Source organism: Pogona vitticeps, chromosome 4 (genome assembly GCF_051106095.1).
Source record: "Pogona vitticeps strain Pit_001003342236 chromosome 4, PviZW2.1, whole genome shotgun sequence".
NCBI classification, from domain to species: domain Eukaryota; kingdom Metazoa; phylum Chordata; class Lepidosauria; order Squamata; family Agamidae; genus Pogona; species Pogona vitticeps.
The window spans coordinates 58,418,357-58,442,129 of record NC_135786.1 but is presented as its reverse complement, the minus strand read 5'-3'; the positions used below and the strand labels follow the sequence as shown (position 1 = coordinate 58,442,129).

Here is a 23,773-nt window from a genome sequence, read left to right as displayed (position 1 = left end):
ATCCTAAATATTGTCAGAGGCTTGACAATATTTGTTTCATACTGATCAAAAGCATCCTTCAACTGTCATAGTCAACAACAGCACAGAACTTAAAAGCATTACACATAAGTGTTTATTATTATTATTAAATACATTTTCTATTTTTAAATAAACATTTAACCATTTTAAAAGTCTTTTATATAAAACATTTTGTTGTTTGAAAATATATATATATAAAAAAGAACACAGTTTGAACCAGAATTGTAACTCTCTTTTAAAGGAACTTCACTGGTTTCTCACATACATAGATATAAAAAAATAAAGACACCCAGTGAAGGATTGATATTAGAATTTGACCTTACTACTTATAGATTACTGTGCTAAAATGTAAGTGTTCAGGATAGAGCATGCCTACTGACCAGAGAGTGGACACCATGCTTTTTTAAACTATAGCTCCTAAAATCTCCATGTTGGCTGATGCATTCTGGGAGCTGCAATCCAAAAAACCCAACTTTTCCCAAGCTCTGTTATTGGCTGCTGCATCCAAACACCATTATAAATCTGGCCATGGGGTCCTAGAAAAACAGGGACAGATCTTCCATTTTCCTGCAAGTTAGAGCTAATTCTGTGCAATGGCTCACTGGCCTCTACAAGATGTTAGGGTCTGAATGCCTACATTGTCAAACTCCCTTCTGCTCAAAGCAAAGTGAGAATGTGCCGCTATGCCTCTGAGGTGTGGCCAAGCCCTCCATGAGGACCAGAAGCCAGACTGGAAAGGAGAGCGGGAGGGAGGAAAGAGTAGCAGATATTTCAACTGAAGAATAAAGTCATCCCTTCTTGCAACACAAGCTGAAGTGAGCAAGGTCTATCAGCTGCAGAAGTTAGCTAAGGCAACATCATATAATATGAACACTGCACACAGGGCTGCATGCCCCAATGGCTCAGGATCTTGCCCTCAGGCTAGAAGTCAGAATATGATTCAGTGGCACATGAAAAAGAAGACCCATCCAAATCCTTTTGCAAATATGAGGCCAGCTCACATTAATAAAGCAACATATATGCCCCCTGTTCAGAGACACCACTTCACAAAGCCCAGCTATTTGTACCCAACCCTTCCTCCAGTATAACAGTACGTATATCAAAAATATATTTATTTATTTATATCTCATTAAAGCTAAAATGGGAAAGAGAGCATTGTCAGCCTGAGGCCAGCTCAGGATCACCCCCTGCCTTATCAGAAACAAAAGCCAAAGGCAGAGGATGATACCGACAGAAGAAAAGGTGCAAATTGAGATGAGGAACAGGACGGCATGAAGCTGGGCAAGACTGACCATCTAGGCAGCCTCCCTACCCAGGCCCCACAGACTAACTCCTAGATGTGAGACTGGAATGTTTTCAGAGTACAGCAGGAAAAGCATTTATGTATACATAGTGCAACAGCTTGGTTTGAGTTTAGAACTGGCCCATGGCAACTCTTGCTTGCCTCCCGTGGAGCAGCCCACCACTACAACATGGAAGAGGAATACAAATGAGTGAGAGAAGTGTCATTATTTCTGGAGAAAGCCTACTTTGTCTAAAAATTAACATTCAGAGTACATTAAGGACAAAACACAGGGGTTCAACCTAAAAACTATTTTGTTATGTCAAGGTGACACTATGCTGCTCCCCTCTTCAATTTTTCTCTAAAAAGGAAAACTGAATTAAGCCCCTCCCAACCCCTAATGAATTTCTTCCCTTCATAATAAAGTTCTGAAAGTGGTGGTGGTGGGATACAGCCCAGAGAACCGTTTGCTACAGAGAATCAGTAAGTGTAGCTAGAATTAAGCACTTCCTTCTTTTAAGGCACTTCTTCCATGCCAGTTCCCCCACCCTCACCAGACAACCTGCTCTGTATTCTTTTGGCAAGTTCAGGTTTCCAAAAGAAAGAAATGTGGTTCTATCCTCAGTTTCCAAAATGGATTTGGGGTGAGGTGGGGGAAGGCAGTGAGATAATTATGGGCAAAAGTATTCCCTGATAGTCATTAGTCCTTCTGGAAAGAAGCAAAAGTGAGGAGAAATCAGTGCTAAAACGTGGACATTTTCCTTGGGCTGATGACCCTCCCTGCAATGTTCTGCAAACTCTAGAAGGCAGAAAGTGCAAACAGCAGCTTAAACTGGCTGCAACATAACTAGCAGCATCTGCATGGCTATAGAGGGGTAGTCACAACACACTTTGGACTAAAACTGCTTCTGGGCCTTTCAGCGCCACTAAATATTTGCTTCTTACTGTGATAGACACAAACAAGGGGATAAAGGTCAAGGCTTTAAACTTTAGCCTTCCTCAAGCTGGCATCTTCCCTTGGCTGTATTGGTAATGGGTGCTGGGAAATTTAATCCAATGTATTTGGACACTACTAGTTTGGAAAAGGCTGCTAAACTCATAAACATTATGACCTGACCCCTGTGGCCCTCCAACTGATGGCTTATATCAGCAACATAATCTGTTGTTGCTGTTGTATGTACAGAAAGATAAAGGCTGACAAAGCCAGAGTTTCAAATAAGCTGGTTATAAAGGTCCTCTTTAGCCTTCAGGACTAGTAGCCATCAACAGACCTATGCTTTATACACCAGTTTGCTCAAGCTGATGTCCTCTGTGGGCTGTACATATTCTTCATTGTATTCTAAAACCTGCCAGCTAATGGCCACATCACCACATCCTACAGTGGTGAATTTCCTATATTGTGCTTTATGAAGTACTCTTTTTTGTTTGTCCTAAAATGCAATTAAAATCACTTTTATTAAGAAATTACTCCTCCAAGTGACCCACCTGAGTTTTAGTAAGTCAAGGTTAAAAGTGGGTCCTGTTTTTCAGGTTAAAAGCTGGACACTGGGAATAAAAACCCAGATGATTGCTGAGACAGCCAATAGCAGCTTTCTCCTATTAATGCACGAGGTTATGCAGGGAGCTAAGTTGTAAGCAGATAAGATCTTAGAGGGATATGTCCTTCCTGCCAGAGCTGCATGATACACACAGCTTAGAAGATGAGGGTTTGAAGCCATCTGTTTTCCTTGAACTACTACAGGTTGCCATCATCCATATCACTGATGATTGTGGCTAGGAAAATATAGTTGAACAGAGATCCTAAGGTCTTCTACAGTTCAAGAGAGAAGTCAGAGGCTCTTAGAAGAGCTGGCTGAACCTTCCTGCCCAGAGACTGGAGCATTGGAACCGAATATTGCCCTCCCCTCAAAGGAACTCTGGAAGGGACATTCCTCCTCCCACTCCAGGTAGCAGTTGGCACACTGGTTGAAAAGCAGAAATGCTCCTCCTCACCACATTGAAAGAAGGCTAAGTCCATGTCAGTTTCCAGACAGTCTCCCTCCTACTCATCAAGCTCCAGCTTGTTGAATGTTTGGCAAAACCAGGGGAACGTTGTGGGAAACCAATCTTCAGTGCCAGAAATAAATAAGAGTCCACTTCCTCATTAAATTCTTTCCATCACTAAAAAAAGGACAGATTAAAACACTCCTCATGAGAAAGTCCCGCAGTAACGCCTTCAATTCCCAGTGTCCAGTTGGTGTTAACTCCTTTCAATAGCAATGAGAGGATCATACATAAAAGGGCTTATAGTCCAAGCCTCACAAGCTTCTTTCTTCACCAAAAGAAAGGACCACCTGTAAGAAAAGGATACAACAACCATCACCATGTCAATGCAATGTCTCACAAGAGCAATAAGACTAACCTGGGGTATCCAAGGACAGATCAGTATATTTTACTATAAGTCACTTCAAGGGTCATATTTTATATCACACTTTCTGTGTAGTGATAAAATGAATGCAGCTTACAAACAGAACACAAGCAAAATACAACAATAACAATAAATTACAGGCACACTGAAATCCTTATTCTGTAGACAAAAGAAACATAGAGACCAACACTATAATTATAGTCAAGCAAAGAAAAACTAGCTAAATGCTTTCTCTAGGTATTAGGCCTCAGCTGGATATTTAAAAATTATGTATCAAGACATACATATTTCAAAACTAAGTTTACCAGCCAACCACAGAGGAAATTTTAGTGACCTTATATCATCTCTTGTTTAGGCCTGATTGGGGTTAGAAAGTCCATTAAGCAATTAACAAAAATTACCAGACAGTATTCATTCTTTCACTGAAATGAAAAGAGGCATATTCATGGGATTTATTTCTGAAGCTGTCACTTCTCAAGGCAGAGGAGTTTTCTTCTCTTCTAATTTGGAAGCCAGCATCTTGTGCTGGCAAGGAGACTGTTTGAACAGGCCTCCTGCAACATGTTCAGGATCTTGTTACTTTCTACTGATCTAAATGAAGTCTTGATAAACAAGTCACAGAACTTCTGGGAAAGCATAGTTTGACCTTCTGAAGCAGGGTGAATTTTAAGGATTATCAGTTCTTGCTCAGTACTCATCACAGATACAGCTTCTCCACTTTACTCCTGGGTGACCTCTGACTCCACAAAAAGCAAAGTCACGCAAGAAAGTGGTAGTTTTACTACGGGTTCCCACCCACACCACTGCCCCGGGCCTGGAATGCACTGTAAATTGATCCTTATCTGCTGCTGACCCTTAGGGACAAACCTACATTCCATAGCTCCTATCTTCATTTGCAGGAAGCAAATCGCTACACAGAAAGGAGGTAGCAGGATAAATGCCCTCAGTGGCATTTGATTTCAGAGGACAACAGCTGATTACCTGAACCTACACATAAAACTGCAAGAGATCATCTAACCCAGCTTCCTCTTTTTAGTATTTGCCACCAGGACCCAAGGCTTGAAAGATTTATTTTATGGACAATAACTCCCCAAATTATATCAAGTAGCCATGCTGGCTGGGAGATTTTGGGGGGCTGTAATTCAAAAAAAGTAACTTTTCCTAGCTCTGATGAAATGCACCTGCTGGGCAGGAAAGCAACAGCCCTCTCTCTTCACTGCCAACATCTGGTGTTCATACAGCTGTTTATTAAGATCAAGGTCCTATATCCTCCAGTTGAAGGACAAATGTCCACACATCACAACCTTGACTTTAGTTTATCCCTTCCAGAAATTCTGTTACAGCATAGGAGACTCCCATATGTCTAAATGCATCCTCTGTTCTCCTCAAGGAGGGTCACCTTACCTCATAATTTCTCCTGGATCTGCAATTCCACATGTTCCTCCTCTTTATTTAGTGGCCTATAAAGAAGGAAAGAATTCAATAAGTCTAATATGGAGTTGAAGAGCAGAAACTGTGAAGCACTGGTAGGTGAGGTTTAGGATTTTCAGCTCCCAACAGAAGGCAGTCAGGTTCAGGTTTGTAACAGTGCACTGTGCAGGGAAGAGACTAAGTGGTGTGATGTGGAAAACTGGAATTAAGAAGTTGCAGCCACAAGGAAATGCAAGAGCAGAGCTTGGAAAAAATGACTGGCTCTGGACTACAACTCCCAGAATTTCCCAGCCAACAGACAGATCTTTCCAAGACCTGTGTAGCAGGCAGGAGTTTGGTTATCTAAAACACTGGTTCTTAACCTTGGGTTACTCAGATGTTTTTGGACTGCAACTTCCAGAAGCCTTCACCATCAGCTCTGCTGGCTGGGGTTTCTGGGAGCTGCAGTTCAAAAACACCTAACAAAGGTTAAGAACCACTGATCTAAAACAAAGTAGGACCTATGGGAGAAGACCTACTTGTATGTTGGAGTGAAAAAGCCACTGAGCCTCTTACCTTCCTTCTTCTGGTCTCTCCATGTTACTCTCATTCCTCTGCGATCGCCTCTGTGCTACAAACTGTGTGGAAGAAAAGGAACAGTGAGAATAACTACATATAATCTTGATATAAAGCAAGCAAAGCTGCATGACTTCAGTACTGTCTGAAGAGCAGAAAACAAGAAGAGATTTCTCTGGCCCTTTCCATGTGCTATGGTTATCCCAACAGAAAAAAAAACACAGCCATTATTGGAGCAGCCAACAAACACACACACACAGAGAGAGAGTCTAACATCTAGCAAAAATACACTTTCCCCACCCCATTGCTTTCGTGCATGGAAAATATTTCTATTCGTGCTGTGGGTACTTAATGAGACTGCATTTGTGATGCCTGCTCTTGTCCTACTCAGGCCATTTCTGAAGTCTTCCACATATGCTGAATGGCAACACCCATTCTTTTCAGCCAGCATGGCCACACTGACTGAGTGCTGGGTGTTGCTATCTAACATATCAAGTGGATTTGAAGATTGAAAAAGGCTGCTTCATGGTCATGAGCTCCATAATGTTACTACACTCCTCTTGCTTGATGTAAATTTCTCATCTTGCCCACTTCTCCACAGAACTAGAGATCTCACCACATGTATACAGTGAAAGCAGAATTAACAGAAAGCTACTGCTGCTCCCCCTTCTATGAAAAAAGATGTTCATATGGAAGCATCCAAAACCTTTTAGCATACAAAAACAAAGCAAAGGCCATATTCTCTTCCCTGTAAGTAGCAATGAAGTCCAACTCTTTCAACACAGACTGCAAGTCAGCTCCACAAATCAGGAGATATGCGCAGTTTCATCTCTCCTCCTATAAAACACTTCTTTTACAGTGTATGCAAATCAAGTCCACTGATAGGAACACTTAATCCCTCTTCAGCATCTGAAGAGATGAACACCATCAGCAAGGTGAAAGACATGGAATCTATCTGGAATTCCACATTCCTCAAGCATAATTTTGAGCAGACCAACACATATCTATTTGGTTCCTGCTGCATCGTTTTCATGGCCTTTCCTCGAACAACAGAAGACCATCAACGTTGGAAAAATGCCACAGATCTTCACTTCGTATATATAAGAACTATTTCAGAGGAAGGTATTTTCTCTTCTACTTGACGTCACTCACAAGGACAGGGATGTCAACGCCTTGCACTATGCTTCTACTTTCAAATGTAAGGAATGTCTTGTGTTCTGTAGAACACGCTGGGCTTCTGAGCAACACTGCACCAAAAGAGAAATACCCCCCAACCTAATTGACTAGTTCTTTTCCATGTCTCAGTGAAAACAAAGATACAGTAGATGAAAAAGGAGATTAGCTGCTGGGGAGAGTGGGATTTTTACCCCTCTTAGTCTTCTTGGGCAACTCGAAAAACATCACATATGCTACCCAGGCAGCCAAGAAACAGGGCAATGACAACAGGAGCACAGTTTTTAAAGCCAGGACTGGCCCTTACCCTGATTTTATGCAAGTAGAACAGGAGGCCTCCCATTGCCAGCAGAATCCCCAAGACACTGGACACCACGACATAAATCACTGTCATCCCTCGGGTATCGCTGGGCTCTGGCTTCTTGGTATGCTTGTCTGTGTTTGGAGGAATGAAGCTCAGATCAGAGCCAGGCCCTGGCATGCTATCCTCTGGCTCTCTGTCCTGGGCCAGGCCCTCATCTCGTTCTGCTCGTCTCTCTCGGAGCTGGGTGCTCTGCTGTCCTCCTGGGGCTCTGCCTCGGTTGCCCACCTCCCCCCAAGATCCACTTTCTGGGGAGATCTGCCTTGGAGAGGATGGGCTGTCTGTATTGGCCACCAATCTAGATGGTTGTAATGTTGCAGACACAGATTCTTCAGAGTCAAGAACGTGGTAGAGTGCCACCGGGACATCAGGTGGGAGTGTTGCCCATCCGCTGCTGGAGGGCACCCTGGTGCCATCCACTGGCTTCAGACCAGCAGAAGATGCAAGGGTTAGGCTGGGTGTGCTACTGGTGCCAGCTGTATCCCAAACAGTTACAAGTCCTGTAATGGCATCTTTCATTTCTCCTGTTTGAAGCCACTGCTTACTGAGGAAGGATTTGTCAAGGCCAGAAGGAAGGGAACTCACTTCATCAGGCCATGCCTGGCCACTATGATCTCCAGAACCAGGGACAGGAGACTTGATCTCCAGAGAATCAATATGATGTTGACTAGAAATAGATGGAGGAATGTTTTTGAGCTGATGGGAAAATTGGTCCAATGTTATAGCTGGATCTAAAAGGGAGAGAGAGTTTGTGGTTTGAGGTTCAGATTCCTTTAATACAGATGTCAGTGGCTGCTCTTCTGCTGGTAAGGACGTGACCATCTCAGTGTCAGCCCTGAAATCCATGCTTCCTGTAGCTTCTGAGCCCATCTGGGTGCTTCTAAGTACCCTAGGCCTGGTACTATGCTCTGCCACTCCTTGTATCAGTGTGGTGCCAGGCAGCACAAATAGCTGCTGAATGCCGTCAGCTGCCTCCTTGCTGTCCAGGTGGTCTGCTACGGAAGAAGAGGACTCAGAGGCTGGATGGAGAGAAGCCAAGCCTCCCCCACTGTTGGGGCTTGTGGCCAGACATGGGCAATCCTGGTCAGTCACCACACCTGAAAGATCCAGATAAAGAGAACGGCCATAGAGTCACCAGCATCTTAAGGGGCGAAGCAGAAGGAATGCTTGAGGCTTGATTGGTCCCTTCCCTCAAACACCATGCAAAGACCAGACCTCGGCCTGAGCAGATCAATGCCAAAAGCAACAAGAAATGGAAACAATGAACACTCAACAAAGCAGGAGGAGGGAAGCTAGCAACAAGGTCCAAAAATGATGGATGGATGGACTGATTGATGGATTGATGGAAAGAGCACAATGATTAGTTGAGGCAACAGCCCACAAGAAGAGCTCAAGCAGCCCAAGCTTGCTAAAATGGTAGCAGCATTAGTAGTAAGGCACTAGATTATTTAGCAAGTAAGCTAGTTAGTAAATCAAAACAAAAGTATTGCCAACATTCACATCTAGAGGGCGCACACATAAGTAGGCAGGACAGCAAACAAGCAACACAGGAACATCAGGACCAGCTGGTTAAGCAAGAATTGAGGAAGGAAGCATGTTGACTCTATCCTGCTCTCCTTCCTGGTCATCACAGGTGCTGCACATACAGCAAAAACACAAGACTGACACAGGAGCACAGAAGAACTCAGACAGCTCCTAAAATCAGGCAGCGACTACATTCTTCATATCACAGCCCTGAGCACCACTCGGAGGAACAGAGGCTTCATTATATCGTTGGATGTACAGGGTACTCAAGCTAAAATCACTAGTCATCCTTATATGTGTGTACATGATGTGTCATCAAGCTGCATCCAACCTAAGGGAACCCTTGTAAGGGTCTCCAAAGTATGTCAGATTACTTAAGAGGTGGAATTTCAGTGCCTTCCCCCCTCAAAATAAGTTTCCAAGGCCAAATGGAGGTTTGAACCCAGGTCTCTTGAGTCCACTTTGATGCTCTATCCATTATACTGGCTCCCTTTGAGCCACTTTTAAAGTGAACGGCAGCTCAGCCTGAATACATCTGTTCACTTTGCTTATTAGCCATCATCCATGGCTCTCTACAATACTGTCTAGTGGAGACAGGGAGATCTGAAGAGATGTGCATGAAACTCTCAGGATCATTTTAATTGTGTGAGGAGCGATGGGACAGAATGCTGGGTGTTTACATACTAGAATGCAATGTCTTCTTCACTTATGCCCATCTCTGCAGCCCAGCACCCCTATTTGTCTGATGGCCACCACAGGAATGCAATCTGCAAATGTCAGCTATGACCATAACAATGTAAGATCTACAGATGAAATTCTCAGCATATCCATGAAATGACTACAAGCAATTTTTTTAAAACATTATAATACAGTACAACAGTTCTTTGTGTGTACAAGAAAAATCATTGTTAACACTTCCTTAACGCACACACAAAAAAGTAAGGACATTTTCAAAAGCCCTTATCCAGATATATTATCCCCAAAACAGAGCACAGAAGAAAAATGTCATTGGTGGAGGACTGGGGAAAACTAAAACTGATGACCATGGAACTAAGAAAAAACCTTCCCAAGGTTTTATGCTACTTTGTCCAGTCAAGCCTGCACAGGAATTCACATAATTTTTGGACTTCAGCACTACCAGGTTTGCTTTTGCCTCAAAGGTATAGTACACATCCAGGACAAGAGATGTCTGCAGACTCTAAGCCTTGGACTTTAGCAGTCAAGTAATAAAAATGGCACACACAAGTGTAAGCGCAAACACAGATTTGCACATATAGAAGCTACAGAATATAACTCAAATGCATTCCCAAAATGCTACTGCAGTATCTGTAACGAGATGCACACCCAGGATGCATCTTGCCATGTACCTGGGACTTCTGTTTCCTTCTTTTCCTCGCAATCTGAACACTTCTGAAAGATGCTGCTGCAATCCTGGCTGATATTTGGTTTGGACAGGAAACGTTGAGCGTCACTGAAGTAATCGTAGACCAGCTGCAGCATGTCCTCTGCAGTCAGGAAAAACCTCTTGGTGCAGTGCTATGAGAAACGGGCCATGGCAAAAGGGAGAGAGAGAGAAAGAAAACCACATTAAAGAGGTATCTTTTGTATCTCACTGTTCAGAAATATTTTAGAGGAGTCTATCTGATAAGTAACATTCACTGTGATGCTTCTACAGGAGCAAGTCTCTGCACCGGCACTGAGTGGTCAGGAGCCTACTATATTGCCATCTATAGAACAAGATGCTGACCACTGAGTTAATGCTAACCTCTCAACTGCTAGATAAGAACTTCAGATGGAATGCTTGGCATAGCATGAAGGCTTAAGGGCACGTGTCTTTGCAACTTAGAAAAGTGGAAGATGAAGGGACATGGCAGAGGAGCATAAAATAATGCACGGTGTGGAGAAAATTGATAAGGAGAAGTCTTTCTTGATCTTTCTTCTAGTCATTCTCCATACTGATGGAAATATTCAAATAAAATAAAGTACTTATTCACCCAGTACATTGTTAAACCATGAAACGTGCTACCACAAGGTGTAGTGGCAGCTACCAACTTCAACAGTCGCCACACCTAAGAGAAAAATGGACAAATTCATGGAGTGTGAGGCCATCAATGGCTACTAGCCATGGTGGCTACATATTCCTTCCAGAGTCAGAGGGGCTTGGCTCTGTGTATCAGTTGCTGGGGAGTATGATCAAGAGAGCACACACTTGACCACATGTCTGGCAGTGGACTTCAACTGTAGGAATCTGGATGCTGAGCCACAGAGACCCTTGGGCCAATCCAGCAAATTTCTTCTTCCATCCTCATGGGCAGAAACAGCCTCATTTCGAGAGCATTAAAAAACTGCAATGGAACATTCCTGCCCCTGAAATAATCAGCTAGGTGTTGGGGTTGGATCTGGACAACAACAAGAGCAACTTACCCTTCTCCTCCCTTGTTGTCACAGAACACAAGTAGCTATCAACCTGTCTGTCTGTTATTGTTTTAATTGTTACTCAAATAAACAAGCCAGAGTAAAAGACAAGAGTAAAGTCACATCTAGTCTGACCCTAACAGAGTGCAACTTTCAAACCATCCTCAGTCCTCTGTTTGAACATCCTTAGCCACAAAATGCCAGAAGTAGCCACCACTCAATCTCTTTGTCTCATTACCTCTGTTAAGATTTATTTAAGAACTGCAAGGCTGGTCAGCAGAACTTACCTTATCTACATGATCATCACCAAGGCAGAATAAAAGCTCCAAGTGCAAATCCTGGATGGCTTTTAGCTTCTTGAAGTTTGGTGAATTGTTCTTGAATTTGATTTGATCAAGAATGTTTGACAGTGGTGAAAATGCTGCTTTGAGAAAGCATTCAACATTGCCCTAGAATGCAACAACAGCAACAAAAGGTACCATCATGGAACTATTCAGAGCTGGGGTTAAAAGTTGACATTACTAAGCTGCTGCCACCATCAGTTCCCACTGCCTGCTGCTTCTCTCTTCCTGAATGTCGTTCCCCTGTCCCTAAGACTCAAGAGTGACAGAATGGGCAACCATTTTGATTGACATGAAGACTGTCTGCCAAAACCAAGTCCACCAACTAAACCACAATCTAATCAATGCAGAAGGTAGTTTTGGGAGTTACAGTCCCAGGACTATGGTTCATAACTTCTCCATGTCAGTGGTTTTACAGTTCTGTGTCAGGGAATGTTGTGAGGCCACATCAGAGGCTTCATTAGGGACAATTAAATGAAAAGATATGTTATGCTGGTCAAAGCTGCTGAAAACTGAATCTTCATGAACTGGTATCTGAGCCTGCTTTTGATTCCAGTCTCCACATCCTTTTTTCTCCGAGAATCATGGTTTTTAGATGCAAGCTTAAAGACAAGGACTTTCTTCCTACATGAATTAGTAAGCAACACTAGAATCCCATTTGGCAAAAAAGCAGAGTAAAAATGATTTGAATATTTCCAAATACTATTTCTTTTTCTAGAAGATGCATGCAGCCCCCAGTAGTCTTTCTGCAGCCTCACAGATTCTGACCCCCATGGCACTCAATTAAAAAATAATAATGTTCTCTTTCATATCAAAAACATGTTCTCCTCGGGAGTGTCAGTGAACAAGAACATTGACATTAACAGGTTACAGGTACTCCCTCCAAATCCTTAAAGGAAACCAGAAGTAGATGTCCTGACACTTTCAGTCTGAGTTAAAAAAAATTGACAATTATTTTGGATCCTGGAGCACTCCCCTCACCCGCCACCACCCAATATTCAGGCCAGCATTTGGCCTGCAGACCTGTAAAAGTTGCCCACTGCTGGCTTGTCATACTCTTAGGTTAGCCTATAACTAGAAAAGGAAAATCTTTAATGAAAGTGTCTGAGGGCTTATCTACACTGGCATCCAAATGACATACAGACTTCAAACCACCACATGTGGTCCACTGCAGCCTTTGCCAATATTGTGAAGTGGCTTAAGAAGACAGCTACTTCAGGGTATTAGCAAATTAATCACTTCTTCAGGCGGGCTTTCAACCAGACCTTGAAAACCAAACCAAACTAAAGCTTCTGACAGGAATCATTCTATTTAAAGTAATGCAGTGAATATCTGCTATTAGATATGCTCTTTAATTTTTTTTTCAGCCCCTCCATAGAGATGAGAAAGTGATTAATTTGCTAATATCCTGAAATTGCTGTCTTAAGCCACTTCACAAGGCCAAGTTGTAGCAAGGCCAAGTGCAGCCTAAGAGCCAAGGTCTAAACTAAGCACTCTTTTAGAATTATTTAACAATTGCAGAACTCATTTTCTCAGTACAACACTCATATTTGAGAAATGAGGCAGTCCCCCACCAGCAAGCTTACAATCTAATACAAGATGAAAAGGCAATGGGAAAAGGTAAGAAAAGCAAATACTGGAGTAAGAGCTCTTTCTCCAGTTTCTATGCCTAGGTTGACTTTGCCCATGGCACCATGCCCAAGATGAAGGCACAACATTTGAAAACACTGCTCTGACATGTAAACCAGAGGCAGGGAATATCAGCCCCATAATGTTGTTGGACTTCATCTCCCATCAAGTCTAGTTAAAATGGCACATACTGGCAGATAATTTGTACTCTAATATCCAACATGACCTGAAGGGCCACAGATTCCCCATCCATGGTCTAAACCAGTGGTTCCCGATCTTGGATCCCTAGATGTTCTTGAATTAAAACTCCCAGAGGCCTTCACCACTAGCTGGTGTGGCCAGGATTTCTGGGAGGTCTAATCCAAGAACATCTAGGGACCCAAGATTGGGAACCACGGGTCTACACAGTATATTCTTGGAAAAATGCACACTAGTGGTGCTTTCAGCTGAAAGGTTACTACCACATTCTCAACTCACCAGTTCTGTCTTGTCCACATAGCAGAAGGAATACTTGCATGAGGTTTTCATCTGACTATCAATCTGTAACAGAGAGTCAGAAAGTCAAGACACAAATCCTAATGGGGTAAAACTTCCTGTATTTAAAAACTATGCTATTGAAATCCACATTACAGCCATTCTGAAGATGTGGCAGTGGCACCTGCTGTCCACTCTCGTGGTCTAAGGCTTCAGCCATTTGCTCTGAAGTCTGCCCCAAATCTCATGACTACAAGAATATGGTCACAGTGACTAGGTACAGAATTCAGCTGACACTTCTGTGAGTAGTTGTGTCAGTGTGCAAGTAACTGAATTCTACTGGAGAAGGATTTTATTGTGCAACTGATCTGTCTCATTCACAGACTTTTACATGGGCTCTTGATGTAATCCTCCTGTGATTTCCCACTGCTTCTTCCAACGTTTTTTCTTTCTACAGACAACCAAAACATAGCAAGGAGGGAAAAACAGAACAGTTGCATTACAGCCCAACAAGCAGTGCTAAGTGCCCTCCATGTGGAAACGTCCAGCACAGAAGGACTAGCAATCTAAGACTGCTAGCCAATATTTTTTCTTTCTTGAAGAGCCTTTGCTTTAGTTGCCTGCCCATACCAAGAAACTTCCTATGTGCACATCCCTACACAACCATCCTTTAGCGGAGTACTGACATTGCAAACTACTGGGGTGTGGTATTTATGGAATATATGCAATTTGTATTTCACCATTTTCTGAATTTATAAGAAGGTAAACCATATAATTAGATATGATTTAAGAGATCTTAGAATAATGCAATGTGTGTGCATGTGTGCACTGATACACAGACCCTACCTATACCTAATGGGCAGCCCTTTGGCTATTTGGAATGCAGGACCCAGAGAGGAAAAGCTGTTCAACCACAGAGAGCAGCCCTTCAAATTCCTGATCAGTGGAGCATTTTGAAAATGTGTAATAAATTGTTTTGAAACTTGTAACCCAATTGATAACAGTTCTGCTGTTTTTTTGTTTCAAAGTGTGTCCCACTTAATTTCCTTTATTTAGCACAGGTGATAAAAATGTGAAACAGAGACCAGCATTGATTTGCACAGGTTAAAAAAAAAGCCAGCTTCCCTTTTCAGAAGCCCTGTGTCTTTTCTAGAGCTTTGGTTATATTTTTTGAAATTCTGGTTTTGTTGGTTTTTGTTCTTACACTCAATGTGTTTTTGCTTAGCTTAAGAGTCACTAACCTTGGGTATGGAGCAAGAATGGAGAAAGAAGCATTTCTGTAACACTTCAAATGAAATGGGGATAATGGAATTCAAAGTGTTGTGTATGGGAACAGGGAGGAATTGCTATTGAATGTATGGTCTGGCTCACAAAACAGTGGAAGTGTACAGAACTGCTGTAGTACTGGCCCTTTAAGCATTTTCCTGTAGAACTCAGACTGCAAGTCAAAATGTGGTGCCACTTGGAAAGGGTGAGATTGCTTAGCTAGTTCTACCTGTGTTGGCACAAAGCTGCTTTTCTCTGTGCTATAGAATCTGAAGTCCTGTAATCTCTTGCCTAAGTAAGAACTGGATCATGTAAGGGCTGGCAAACCCCAAACGAAAGTACAACTGCTGGGTTGCCTACAATAGCAAACCAATTTTTTTTCTTACTGCATGCCAGGCCCCACCCAAGATGCCTTTGCTGTTGAGAAAGAGAGCAGCAAATTGTGCCCCTACCCCCTGGAGTTCCTAGAACCAAGGTATTTTGGAATATGCAGCAGAAAATTCCCACAGCTGGTTGGAAAAATCTAGTGACAACAGAATAAGTTACTGGCAATTTGTTGTTGTTTATGTCACCCTAAATGTTCTGCTTGTGTCATCTGCCTCAACTTTGCATAATGGTGGTGCAGTGGTTAAACTGCTGTACTGCAGCCAAAACTGTGCTCACAGCCTGGGGTTCAATCTCAGGTAGCTGGCTCAAGGTTTACTCAGCCTTCTATCCTTCTGAGGAAGGTAAAATGAGTACCCAGCTTGCTGGGGGGGGGCAATGTGTAGCCTGCATAATTAACTTGTAACCCGCCCAGAGAGTGCTTGAAGCGCTATGGGGCAGTATATAAGCAGCACACTTTTTTGCTTTACCTATAGTAAAATACAGTTATGGCCGCAAGGTTAATTACTAACAATTTTTTCTCTAATATCAGATTCTCTATCCAACAGTTGTCTAGTATCTGAAAAATGTTATTGTTAACTCGAAATGACTCACTGTATTTGGTTAAGGGTAGACTATAAAAAGGAAATTTGTTAACAAGTTGAAAAGTGCATTATTAATTCCAGAATAGAAGACTGCACAACTCCATCATTGTACATCACAATTCAGGAAGTGTTTAGGCTTTATATAACCTCTAATATTTCAGAGATTAAAAAGAGATGCCTAGAGAAAGCTATGCAAATAAGAAGCAGAGCAGAACCGAATCACAGATACTGGACAGCCTATGTAGGTACTAACTACACGGAAGAGCTTACACCCCTGACTCCTTTCCTAACCGTAATGGCAAAGAACAGACACCATTCAACTAACTGTATGGGGTTTCACTTTGTTAAGGGATGGTGGGTGATAGGACAGAGTTTTAATAGTTCTTGTCCTTCCACAGGCAACCTGCCGGGAAGTCTAGCTTCCATAATCACTGGTCACTCCACACACTTTCCTTCAGATTGGGATGATAAATAAGGATTATTTAGAGGACCTGAACTGGCCACAGATTCTTCAGTGGCTAACTCCTTGTCATGGTTTCCCTTACAGTCACATCACCCGGTCATCACAAAGCATGACTGTTGTCATGGTTCCATTACTCCCGTTCACTAATTAACTACTGCCCTTTGTTGGGCTGGTCTCATTCTCACTTGGAACACTGTCAGAAATAATTCTGTAAAAGCCTCCAGAATTCTTTGCTGGTGACATCAGACAAGGAATCTCTGCCAGTTCATCACGAGGACAGTCCTTGCAGCAGAAACCTCGCAGTAATTCATGAGCCACCTTGGCCAAGATCAAGAACCAGGCCAAATTCTAAAAGATTCTACTTCCAACATGCTGTAGCTTTAGATCACCCTGAGCTGTACTTCCTGTTATTCTGAGAAACTAATAATTGCTGTCTGTGTTTTAACTATGTATATTGTCTTCCTAAGGAACTGTCCAGAGACCTCCTTTCTAAATTTTTCTTTTTTAAAAATATTTTATTATATTTTTTCTATTTTTCTATCCGTTGCAGCCAGATTTATTACAATATATTCCACTCACTTAATCTTATCTTATATACTCTCTAACATAGTATTAATCTAATCTATTCTATTAAATTGATGTAGATTTCATCCAGGCATAAAGAGGCTCCCATTTATTATTATCTAGTCTGTCATTTAGTGTATCTGTCAAAATATTCATTTCTGCTAATTCCAAAATCTTCTCAATAAATTCCTTCTTTATAATACATTTTTTTAAAATCACACACACATACGTTTTATGAATTTCATCTTCACAGAGTGAGTAAACTGCTATAAGTTTTCTTTACTGCGGAGTCATAGTATATCCTAATCTGTGTCCAGAAGCTGCTCAGTTTTTATTGAACAACAAAAAAGGGGGAAAAAGGAATCTTGTGGTATCTTGAAACCTAAGATTTGTTTTAGCATAAACATAAGCTTTTACAGATTACAGTGCACTTCCCCAGAGAAGTCCACTGTATATACAATAATCAAAGGATGTGAATTAGTCCCCACACAATACTGGCACCACTCATCTCAATCCATCCTCCTCTCCAATCTCAATTCTTATTTTCTCCTTTTCTGCACTTCTGCCTCAGATAAAAATGGCATGTAGATGAATGAAGAGCCAGTTGCTATGAGTCTTAGGTCTGCTGGTACCCACTGGGCTCCTTGTTGACCTCACCATCTGAGAGGCACCCTGTTTTCAATTTGTCAGCGGAGCTGGTAGCTTCATGGAGCTGCTGCAGGGTGGCACTGTGCTAATACAGAAGTGCATGACCAATGCCATGTGAAATTGTTCAGAGAAAGGAGAGGGGAGTAGGTATTCCAAAGACTGAGGACTGAACATCACTCCAGCATACATCTTCAACTTCTCCTCCTCAAAGCTTGGAAACATGAGTTGTGTTTGCAGCCTCCATTTTGGAGCTTACTTTCGAGAAACAGACCTGACACAGATATCTGGTGTGACTTTTCAAACTTTCATTTGTTTTTCTGCATCATCTACAATGCACAGATGCCTTGTATGGGTTGAAAGCTACCTTTAAAAAATTAATGGTCTAATAAAGATATTGCCTCCCCTTGCTTTTGGTAGCTGAACATCGTTTTTCTTAAGGAGAGTTTTTGAGTTGACTTGAGGCTGAAAATTAGTTTAGATGTGTAATCCTCATATTTCCTTCTGTTTTGCATATTTTCTCAGAATGCTTCTAATTTAAAGCTTTTGTCTACCATGACCTTTTTTGTTAGCATAGTATCATCCAAATATTACCTCTTAGCCCCAACTCAACTCACATGACTACAAGGAGGAATTTGGGGAGCAGGAAAACCAAGGGCTTGCTGTGCCTTTAACTCCCTGACCTCTGCTTCCTCCAGCATCTATTGTTACACTGATTATCTGTCTGTCTTATCAGTCTCACTTCCCTTCTTTTCCTGACTCTCCGAAGGAGCAGATATGCTGTGGCTCTTCTCCATGTGCCCACTAAGGGATATGTCTAAGTAGTTAGGATTAGGGTTTAGGCTTTTCTACCTTGAGCGCAACTCTCTTAACAAAAGTTAATTGTTTCTAACTACTTATGTAGCTTCATTGTGGGGCTTGCAGATTGCAAATCTTATGTAGCACTTTTTACTCAGAGAAAACCTACTGTTCAACACTGGGCAAAATGAAATAGGCCTCTCCTGAAGCCAACATTAAAGGAGCCGAGAACAGTATACAGTCTCTCTCAAAGCAATGGTACTGGATCTTTGGCCCTCTATATGTTCTAGACTTCCTAACCATTAGTCATTCTGACTGGGGCTTCTGGGAACTGAAGTCCAAGAAACCCTCTGACAGACTTCACAGCAGTCCGTCTTTCCCAAAACCTGTCCTCACTGCAGTGTCAGGCTGGACTCCACGGCTGAACTGCCTCAAGGGATGCCGGGTTACTCAGCTCTTGTTCCATTCTTCTAACCACCCATTTTCATCATACTGGAACTCACCAGATCTGACAGGTTTCTCAGATGGGATTCGGTGATGAGCCGGTGGCAGCCTTCCTTGGTCTTTTCCGCCTCATTGATGGTGCAGGCCACAAGGAGGAGCAAGGCCAATGGGATATGGGAAGTCATGCTCTTCTATAAAATGGTTGAGAAAGGAGAAAATGCCATGATTAAATGTGGAAAAGTTCTTTTTGGCAATGGAATAACCTCAGTGATACTGTATGTTGTATTCCACTTTTCATAAACACAGATCAACATTAAGCACTGAACCATGAACCCATTCACACCTTGCTATCCTGGTATTGTGCCTGTTTTGTTGTTTTTAGGCAACAGTGTGTTGCATAATGTTACCAGGTCTCCTAAAACACTGTGCATTAGTTTCTTCCTTACAATGGTTTGCCACACATCCTCCTTTCACATCCCATATGCTGGAGAATCATCCTCTTTCTTCTCCTAATAACTAAGCAAGAGCATCTTACTATACAAAGTATTGTTCTAGTGTTGTTCATTATGTTTAAGATGGGTGGGTCTCAACTGAATGCTAAATTAGACTGAAGCTTATGTTTAAGAAAGAGTTGAAATTTTTAATAGTGTGTCAGTATCTCCTTCTATTGCCTTCCCACTGTCCCATTGTTCCAGACCAATCTGTGTCAGAAACTGGCAATAATGACTGCCAGCCATTGGGCTTATGTCCAATGATAACTCTGCAACTTCCCTTGGCCATCCCTGACCTTCAGAATAAGCGGTGCCTTGTAGCTATTTATGGAGCCTGCACAGTTTACTCCACAGGCACAAAAAGGCAGACGTGAAGAAGCACAGCAGAGCTGCCATTGAGGGGTCAGACTGCCCAACAGTACTTCTGTTATATGCAGCATTTGAAGAACAACAAGGTTCTAAAGGGTTAAATCTGATTTGCAAGCATTCCCTTTCCATTTCGCCGCCTCCTCTTCTTCTCCCTCCCTTTCTGCATTCTTATTAGGAAAAGGACTGGTCAGCTGAGCAACTAAGCTGGGAATTTCCCAATACTTAACACTCAGCTGCACAGCACATTCAGAGAAAGATACCTTTGCCAGTCTGTGTCAACAGCATTTTTTCCTGGATTGCCCCTTAAATAATTTTCATCATCTCCTATTATCCAGGCAAATTTTGCAGATATCACTGGGAGAGAGAAACATTTCCCAGCTGGAATTTCCTAGCTGCTTTCCCTGCCATACAGAGCAGAAATTGGAAAAATAAATTAGTTTCACTTTCTCCCATATTTGCATTGTGAACATCTCAAATTCTTTCAGCATTCCTAACATGAAGATACTTGTAATTTGGATAAACTTTTGAACAATGAAGTTATTTGACATTTGTCCCCATCTCTATTACAAAGGTTTAAAAGCAATGTTTATATTTCCTTCCTTTCATAAAACATCAAATTCAGAAACTCAGTACCATGAGATCTCAGTGCTGCTGGCCTCCTAGCCAGATATGGAAAGGTTTCAAGTGGATGGCAAAACAATAGAGGAAATTGTTTGGGAACTACTATGAATGAGACGTTAGAATAAAGCCTTGAAATAGAAGCAACCAGAGACTTCCCTTGAAAGACTTTTACATACTTATTGCATGTTCTCCAACATCTTTTCCCAAGGTAGCCAATCCTTCCTGATTATTGCTACAAATGAGAAAGTTGGTCAGACCATTTAGATTTTTGCCACTGCTTCACAAAACCCCTTATTATGGGTTTATGGCATCCACAGCTGATTGCTAGGAACTTCCTTGCAAAGCTGGACACCTGGATCTGCTAACCAGAGTGCTGACTGACTTCTGTGGATGAACCAGCCTCTGAAGTCCTGCTCCAAGGCCCCTTGCAGTCTGAGGCAAAAGCAACTGGTGATCAGAGGCGGCCACAACTGTCTCTGGAATGCCAACCCCAAATGCTTTGCTTGAGACTACATCATTAGAAAGTCAATGGCAGGAAGGCCAAATGGGCTACTAATGTTCGTAAGTTTCCTTGCAAGACTGTTGGGAAGAACATTATCTGTGTATAGTTCTTCAGAACTGTGTAGGAAAGCTCTAAGATATGACACCTTATCTATTGCAAACCAAAACCTGCAGGACAAGTTAAAATGTCAGACTAGCAATGGGTCTGCGATTGTACTTCATCCCTCTTCTTACCATCATATTCCATGTTCTGGCAACAGCTGTGATTTCTCATGCCATTCTAGGATGGACCTCCCTGTTTTTTGCTTATTCTTCTCCTCTCATGCCATCCCTCTCCCCTGAATTATTTTACCTATTTACTCCTTTGCCCTTCTTTCTCAAACACAGAGTCCTTCCCTGACACTCTGTGCATGCCCTGGCATGCTCACACACACTCCTTCCTTGAAAGCATATATTTTGCAGTTCACAGTCAGAACCATTTTCTCCCAAAAATCATGTAAGATGAATTCTACAATGCCACAGCTGCTGCCACCAAATATAAGATTCTTCCATCCTGGGAATTTCCCCCAAATGCACCTAGCCATCAATCCAATATTGCTAGCCAAGGCAAACAACTAGAGTGAAGAAAGAAACGTAAAGAAAAAAAATCTTTAAAAAGAAGCAGCAATGTAGAAATACTGTAGTAGATTTGGAAAGATTTTGGGCCATGCTTAGTTTACTGCCAAATTTAAAAAATGCTCTATTCTATAAGTGACTGAATGCACAATTTCAGGCGTTCGCAATTTCTAGAGCACTTCACTAGTCCTTAATCTTGATCATGTTCAGTTTAACAATCTGCTTGTAGGGCAATGAAGATTTTCATTTTAGAAGTCAGGAGCAGATGCTGAGAGGTACTCATAATGCCAGAAAACTTCGAAAAGCCCAACATCCTAAAAAGAAAACCCTTTTCTTTTTACACCAGGCAGAGGAATTCATTCAAACAATTAACATACAGTATATCACTTACCATACCTATGCTGATATTTCAGAGCAGTATAGAAATAGGAAGGGAGGCGGTTAACTCGTAGGAAAGGAAAGGCACTCTGTGTATGCTTAAGGATGCTCAATAGGGCGGGCGCGGAGGCCAATTCTATCCAGGCTCAAATTAAATGTTGCAATTGTATAACGTTTCTCTAGCTTTATCAATTAATTAGTTAAGACTTGAGACCCGGATCTCGGAGAAACCACCCCTTCTCCTCAAAAATAGTCCCTGTTGGAAGGTAGAAATGGAGACTTCTTTGTACTGTACTTCCAAAACCTGCTGCCCGTCACCGGCTTAAACCCAACAAGCAGCCCAACCTGCCTCTGCTCTTTCTAGGGACCGCGTGGGCAGCTCCACCCCAGCTGCTGTTTACACTGCTAGCGAGCGCTATACAGCTTCAGTTGGCTGCCTGGTTGCTCACAAATGCAGCTTCCCGCTACATACTGGCTGAAGAGCAGCCCAAGGCGGCGAGAAGAGGCGCGAGCTCGAGGGGGTTACCGTGCTTTGCACCTTTCTCTCCTCGGGAGAAAAGGCCGTCGAACTCAATAGGCCTTCGGCGTCAACATGCAGGGGATGGGGCCGCAGGGAGCCGGCACTTTGCCGCCCGACATGGCTCGGGAGAGGCCTCTGGGCAGAAAGGCGGGAGCAGGAGGAGCCGATAAGTCGCCAAGAAGGAGCGGGACACAGCCTGAAGGGAGAGCTCCGAGCCCCCCGGTGCTTTGCCTCTAGAGGTCGTGTGGAAGAGGAAGCGCGGGACCTGCCGCCCGGTTAAGCCGAGGCACGGCCGCGCCGAGAGGAAAGGGTCGAGCCGAGCCGAGCCCTCGCACTCCCGGAGCAACGCACCTTAGAAAGAAGTTTATACTGGGCCCGTGCTGCTTTCCTCGGAAGTCAGCCCTCATAAACGCTGTGCCAACACGGTGAATAAATGCGCCTGGGCGCCGGCTCTAAGGCTAGCTCCGGTCCCTTAGGGCTCCCAGCTGCTTCCCCGCAGCTCCTCTCAAACCCGGGACGAGCTGCGGAGAGCGTCCGAGGAGGCGCCTGGCAAGAAGGGACCTTCTCCCCCGGTTGCTTCGCGGGGCTTCAGCAGCTGCAGGCTCGGGCTCCCGCCACTCTGGCGGCGGAGAGAGAAGAGGGGGAAGCCGGCGGGGAGGCAAGAGGCCGGTCTGGCTCTGACAAGACGCAGCACCGATCACACACACACACACCCGCCCCCCCCTCCCGGCTCTTACCTTCGCCGTGCACACGCCTTTCCCGAAGACTGGCAACAACTCCGCCGGCTGTAATTCCAAGATTGCAAGTAGCGGCGAGGGAGCTCCTTTTTCCCCCTTCTGGCACGCTAAATCCCGCAGGCAGGGCGGCGAGAGGAGCAGAGTTTTCCGCTTGCAACAAGCCCAGAAAAGGCAGCCTCCTTCACTGGCCGGGGCCCGCGCCCTCGGCCTTATAAGAGCTGCCGGGGAGCATGTGGCTTACGGGAAACGGCGTTGGATGAGCGCCAGTTCTTGCCCTTTCTCTCTTTTCTCGGGCGTCTTCCACTTTAATTTTTCACCTCCTCACTTTTAGTCCCCACCCCCGTTTAGTCCCTGAAACCTGAAGCTCGTGAAGCTTGAAGGCGAGCTTTCTGGATCCCTCGTTTCATCCCTTCTCACCACGACAGGACGCACGTGGGCGCACCTGGGAATCTCCCCACGAAATCCCGAGCGGCCCCGAACCTGCAAGACTTTTGGGGGACGGTGTCAAACGAAGCCTTGCTTATTGGGACAGTTTGCAAAGCCCCCTCTAAGCAGCCGTGGGCTAGCAAAGCTGGATGAGGCACTAAGAGAGCAACAGCGTGATTCTAATGCAGGTCTGCTCCAAAATATATGAATTTTAGGACAGGATTGCGGTCCCAGTCAAGTCTGAGATCCACGGGTGAATCCGCTGGGGATTCGGGCTGCGATCCTGTACACTCTTACTTTGGATTAATGCTTTGGGGCTGTATCATCGCTTAGTTATCCATCGGAACAATGAGACTA

The 23,773-nt window shown here is 43.4% G+C and overlaps 1 protein-coding gene across 2 annotated transcripts; it reads right to left on the bottom strand.

Moving 5' to 3' along the window:
- Positions 1-89: 89 nt before the first annotated feature.
- Positions 90-23,214, bottom strand: CSF1 (colony stimulating factor 1). 2 transcript variants are annotated; one of them, XM_020809986.3, is made up of 9 exons: positions 22,991-23,214; positions 18,818-18,949; positions 13,614-13,676; positions 11,454-11,615; positions 10,119-10,287; positions 7,174-8,324; positions 5,694-5,755; positions 5,112-5,167; positions 90-3,633 (listed from the first exon to the last, which is right to left on the bottom strand). In XM_020809986.3, exons 2-8 carry the CDS (start codon positions 18,941-18,943, stop codon positions 5,113-5,115), a joined length of 1,788 nt encoding a protein of 595 aa, XP_020665645.3. In that variant the 5' UTR covers positions 18,944-18,949; positions 22,991-23,214; the 3' UTR covers positions 90-3,633; position 5,112. The 2 variants fall into 2 exon arrangements, with proteins under 2 accessions (XP_020665645.3, XP_072853589.2); XM_072997488.2 differs by lacking the exon at positions 22,991-23,214 and adding an exon at positions 19,879-19,958.
- Positions 23,215-23,773: the final 559 nt, after the last annotated feature.

Coding starts and splice junctions, on each gene's coding strand:
- CSF1 (XM_020809986.3), bottom strand. CDS start 18,943: ATGACTTCCCATATCCCATTGGCCTTGCTCCTCCTTGTGGCCTGCACC. Junction 10,288..11,453: donor GTGATGATCATGTAGATAAG/GTAAGTTCTGCT, acceptor CGTTTCTCATAG/CACTGCACCAAGAGGTTTTT. Junction 5,168..5,693: donor GAGAGACCAGAAGAAGGAAG/GTAAGAGGCTCA, acceptor CCTTCTTTATAG/GCCACTAAATAAAGAGGAGG.